This window comes from Perkinsus marinus (assembly GCF_000006405.1).
Source record: "Perkinsus marinus ATCC 50983 genomic scaffold scf_1104296964148, whole genome shotgun sequence".
In the NCBI taxonomy this organism is placed as follows: Eukaryota; Perkinsozoa; order Perkinsida; family Perkinsidae; genus Perkinsus; species Perkinsus marinus.
The window spans coordinates 88,099-92,863 of NW_003204792.1; the positions used below are offsets into that span (position 1 = coordinate 88,099).

Genomic DNA, 4,765 nt, shown 5'->3' on the forward strand with positions numbered 1-4,765 from the left:
TATCACGAAACTAGCACAATACTATGCCACAAATGTACATCCATCTCAAGAACTATGGGGGGGGCGGGCCACAATAGAAGCTAGACTGTATTAGTCTAGCTGTCTATTGTGATGATACAATCTAGCTAGATTGTATTTATAGCAATAATACAGTGAATACCGTAACAATGTTGAATTGTACGGTACTTCTACAGTTAGGTATACTAATAATTGACACAACTTTGAATGGTTTACCTACAATAGGATCCAAATACTAGTACCAACAACCCCTGGGTAGGTTTCCTCTGCACTTATTTCTCGATGATGGCTAGTTCAAAATTTACATAGACTCTAATTCCGAAGGTTTGTGTCAACTACCGTCTTCTTATCGCACAACAATATCATACAAGAGGCAAATCAACCATAAGAGTGAACAGATCTCCGTACCCTGCGCTATACTCCATGGTGCACTGACAAACATGTGGAACGCCAAGATGAGCTTGGCTGGTAACAACTTGTCAATGACAAGAATGTCCTAGTCTCAACATGTTGGGACCCACACTATACCGACCACTGCTCGGTATAGTGTGGGAGAGCTACATAAGTTGTCGGTCGGTCTAGTGTGGGAGTACTATATAAGTTGGTGATTTTACATAATCAAGTGATCCCTGAATTTGTCGAGCCGTTTGTGACTCACAAATAGTGAGCCCACTCCCCTCCAAACTTGCATTCACCGTCATCAAATTGACCAGTTCGACACTCTCTCTCCATTTATGACAGCCACAGTTTCTCTCACGTATTGGAGAGGATCCAACTTCTTGGGGTCCACCTTACGAGGCATAGTGGCCAACCGTTGGTTGTTGTGATTCTCCGCGAATTCAGAACTCAGCTGCTCAGACATACTAAAGGGGAAAACAGATTATAGCAATACTAATCATTAGTAACTAATGCAACAAGGTGATAATTCGATCACTAGCCTTAGCGTTGACACAAAGCTTAAAATAAAAGAGCAAATGGGACAGGCGTCACAACTTCTTCATCCTCGTCCCCTTAACGGCGGGCTGCTTTATGGAGCCTGCCAATCTCAGCGTTCACCTCAGCAGCTGAACGCTCCTCCGACTGGCCTTCAACACGTTGAACTTGGAATTCTTCTCTGAGTACATCACGAGTCAAAGTCTGCGAGCGCTGAGCAGCTCAGCCTGAGCTGCAAACCTAGTGGGCCTTACCCCGGAGCTCTCTTCACTAACCTTACAACGCTTTAGGTTACCAGCATAATGGGTCTCGATACCACGCTCCGTTCTCAGAGTAGAACTTCGACCAAGCAACAAAACTATAAAAATAAGGACCACACCAACAGGAATCCAGCGTGGATGGCCTGTTGGTGTAAACATAAACCTGTTGTCGACCTACTTGCTAAAGTATCATTTAGCTAGGCTATGGCTATAATGCTCATGTGTGTGTACACTCTCTAAGTATGTTTTCTTCCTCATACCTATCCCTTGTGTTGTGATCTGCCTGGTTCTACTGGCAACGTAGCTGATTCTCATACCGGTCGTGGTAGCTGCTTGATGGACCTCCCAAAGGATCAGGTTCTCAGCAAGTTGATTAACATTCCGGACATGGGGATAAACCATAGTAGCAGTCTTATTATACGAAGGACGCATACCCTCAGTGAATCTCGCCAAGGTCTCTGATGGACTCGTCTGGAATCCAGACTCTGGATGCCTATACAGCGACCCTCTACCAACAGAGCACGAAGACGGCTCACATAGCTCCCCATACTCTTTGTTCCCTTGAACACACCGTACGAGACGAGCACGATACCTCACGGCATCATTAGAAATACCATTAAGTCACTTAATTTAAGTGCCAACCAGATACTGTTGGGCCTTGACAAGTCTGGCCACTGAGTCTGCTCCCATGAGTAGACTCTGTACTACAAGGCTACAGGGCCTGTAGCTCCAGTAAGTCATACAACTCAGATTTCACAGTACTGGATAGATACCCAAGAACATAACGAAACATCGTCTCACTGTTCAAACCATACAACTGACCAGTCAGAGCAAGCTCTCGACAGAAATTGGAGACGCTTCTCGCATCATCTCGACCTTGAAACACCTTATCGCCCGGGTTCACCAGCAAGCTCACCGATAGCAGTCGTGGTCTTGACGTCAGAACGATGATCCTGAGAATCGTTATAAAGTCGATCAAAGGAGACCGTGCTAACAGGGCCAGTCTTAGAACCCACCGGTAACTCGGCGTGGTAGACTGGTCCTTGAGTCGGTGGCTGCGCTGACCGACCCATCATCCTAACGGATCCAGCTTCAGACGAAGCCAATCTCTGCCCAACACCTTCGCAGCGCCAAGCGAGTGGACAAATGGTCAACTGAGTCTATTAGAGTATTAGCTTCAGTAGAGGTCATAAACACCAACAAATCACGCTCAACACCAAGCTTCTCAGAAAGCAAACGACGAGCCATGCTTGCATCTAAGACAACCTCAGGCGATCTAGACCTCTCACGATGAGAAGTCTCATCCTGGCAGGATGATCCTGCCCAGTAGTAGCCAAGCCTGGCTGAGAACCAGAAACCACGTCCGTAGTGTGCACGTTAACATCCTGCTGAAGGGTACCAATGTTGTTGTGATTCGCCGCGGATTGAGAACTCAGCTGCTCAGACATACTGAAGGGCAAAACAGATTATAGCAATACTCATGCAACAAGGCAATAATTCGATCACTAGCCTTAGCGTTTATACAAAGCTTAAAATAAAAGAGCAAATGGGACAGGCGTCACAACTTCTACAGGTAGCATGGATACGCAGGCTCATTGGATTCTCGCGATTCTCGAGAAAATGAACTCCCATCTCATAAACCCCCACTAAATCACCTCGGGGCTTACGAATAACCCCCCTGGGGGAGTTATTCTGTAAACCTCGGAAACCGACCACCCATACCGTATCATGCATTGCCTATGATTGGCGTCTCCCCCAGGCATACGTGTTTGTACTGCAGGCAGTGCCTGCTTGTGCCTGCCAGGCACAAGCTCTCTAGCTGGCGAGCCTAGCCAGCGGTGCGAAATAGTCTGGTAATTCTGATATTGTGGAAGTGCTGATCCAGATTGGATTTGCTTTGTAGATTGTGACTTGTTTCTTTCAACCCGATCCACTGCCCCCTTTGAAAGGGGGCCCTTTCGCAAGTTAGACGCTGAATAGCTCAATTTTTGGCTTTCGTCAGCGACTTCACCTCTGATCTGATTTGCGTTTGAACACCAGCCACGAGGAACCAACAACCTTGCAATTGCCGAAAGCCACAAATCACGGATTCAGTGCGCGGCTTCCGCCAGTGACGCTGACTGAAGCCATCTTAGCGTATCGTTGACGTCTACAAGAGTATGGATCTTGACTGCCTTGCTTCATAGATTTGATTTGCTACGTTGACTAGCTCTTAGCGTAATTAGTACTCTGAGTAGGGTATCATGAGTATGACTCAGTAACTATGAGTCATAGTTAATTTATTGCATGTAAACTAGTAGTTGTATGTAATTTATTGTCAATAACTGCTATTACCTTGCGGAGCGAGCGAAGCGAGCCGCAACAACAGGCGCTTTCGCGTTGTGTGTGCTTGCCTGCGTGCAGAACTATTCTGGCTTGTGCTGATATGGGAACATATTATGTTAACTGTTGTCAATTGAGACTGTTGCGGTATGCACATCTGTGTCTCCGTTGTCCCCATTTGTATCAGCTAAGATATTAGCTAAGCTATACCATCCCATTCGTTACTCATAAGTTATTGGTGTATAATCAAGTCTTGCTATCTGTAACAAGGCCGTATTGAGTTGCATACATCGGCACAATCATCCGAGAAAACTACTACCTCAAGCTCTTGTGTAAAGACCACTCTGTTCAACAAGTAACGGTTCAATTGCTCTATGGTATCTCCCAAGGCGTCTGACCCAGTACTGACTGATGACAATAAGAAGAGCAGTACTGAGCAATCCCCACCTGTGTGGGCTTGGCAGTTGAAGAAGGAGCTAGATTCGTTGACGGAGTCGATTGCAGGTATTAAGTCACAGCTTGAGTCCAACGCTGATCACAAGACCAGACATGATGCAAATGGTACTACTGGTGCTACTGACAGCAAGGATGGTCCTACTAATACAGTGCATGGTATTGTTGAGGAGGTCAAACAACAGCTCGATAGCACTAAATCTGACCGAAGTGCCAAATCGTCGTTGGTGATAGAGCCTTTGGTTATCATGAAGATTAGCAAACAAGCTAAGTCTGCTGGTGTTATAGAGGGAGGCCGATTCTCTGGTGTGACTGATAAGAGGGGTTACATGATTTTCAAGAAGACTATTATGAATCAGCCAGAGATCCAATTTTCTGGCACGGGGGAGCTGTCAAGTGCTTACCAATACTTCTATATCATCAATAATGTATCTACTCCTCTACAACAACTGATTAATGAGCAATGCCATGTGAAGGGGAACACTTTGTTCAGTCAACGGGTTGTTACTGCATGGCGAGTTTTACGACTATATAGTGATCTCGGTAGCGAAATGGAGCTCCACCGGAAATGGGAGAATCTGAAGTGTGATGGCCCTACTACTTTGGAAGTTTACATCGCCGCCATTCAGACCATGAAAGACCAGATCGGTGAAGTTCGCGAATGTCCTCTTACAGACAGTGAGTTACGAGCTCGGCTATACTCAGGTTTGCCAACTGAAGCTCGTCTCTATCTCGATAGGATGCCGATGACTTCTGTATCAACTATGGAGAGTATGATT

General features: G+C 46.0%; 1 protein-coding gene across 1 annotated transcript; it reads left to right on the top strand.

Moving 5' to 3' along the window:
- Positions 1-3,907: 3,907 nt before the first annotated feature.
- Pmar_PMAR007578 (hypothetical protein) lies at positions 3,908-4,736 on the top strand (the record flags this gene model as incomplete). Its single annotated transcript, XM_002770960.1, has 2 exons — positions 3,908-4,639; positions 4,692-4,736. 2 exons carry the CDS (start codon positions 3,908-3,910, stop codon positions 4,734-4,736), a joined length of 777 nt encoding a protein of 258 aa, XP_002771006.1.
- Positions 4,737-4,765: the final 29 nt, after the last annotated feature.